Genomic DNA, 512 nt, shown 5'->3' on the forward strand with positions numbered 1-512 from the left:
ATAATGTTGACTTGACAAGACGAGTTTAGATTGTGAAGCATGTCAATCTCATATTGCATATACCTGCTGATTGTGGATATCTCAACATAACACCGGTCTCTCCGATCATGCTGTTTCTTTTTGCGCTCTAAAGCCGAGTAGCGCTTAACAAGTCTGCAGTCGCCATGTTTGACAAAAAAGAAAGCACCTGCTCGTTTACAATGTGAGCATTCATAACACAATTTTTAATTGAAAGAGCATTCATACTTGCTGGTTCGCCCTCAGCAATGATGACATCGTTATACTTGCGGTCGATTCTCACCATTCGGTCACACAGACTTAAAATAGCTTCGTTTCCCCACTGATCAAAGCACGCTACCCCCTTTAAAAAGGTCGTTTTTTCGCTATATAATTCGTGTCAAATATGCAGTTATCAGCCTGGCTTCCTAGAATCGATCAGATCAACACATACCGCAGTTCTCTTGACAATTTGCGTGCCCTAAGAGTCAAAAATGTGTCGCGATCAATATGCA

At 41.4% G+C, this 512-nt stretch overlaps 1 protein-coding gene across 1 annotated transcript in view; it reads right to left on the reverse strand.

Moving 5' to 3' along the window:
• The window catches only part of PHALS_10984 (hypothetical protein F443_11535), a gene marked incomplete at both ends in the record, with an annotated part of 1,105 nt that overhangs the window by 386 nt on the left and 207 nt on the right, over positions 1–512 (reverse strand). The window contains 3 exons of the mRNA XM_024726499.1: positions 64–187; positions 247–383; positions 452–478. Of these exons, the coding sequence (XP_024577170.1) occupies positions 64–187; positions 247–383; positions 452–478 (288 nt within the window). The remainder of the gene's footprint in view (positions 1–63; positions 188–246; positions 384–451; positions 479–512) is intronic.

Source organism: Plasmopara halstedii (assembly GCF_900000015.1).
Source record: "Plasmopara halstedii genome assembly, contig: Scaffold_525, whole genome shotgun sequence".
NCBI lineage: Eukaryota > Oomycota > Peronosporomycetes > Peronosporales > Peronosporaceae > Plasmopara > Plasmopara halstedii.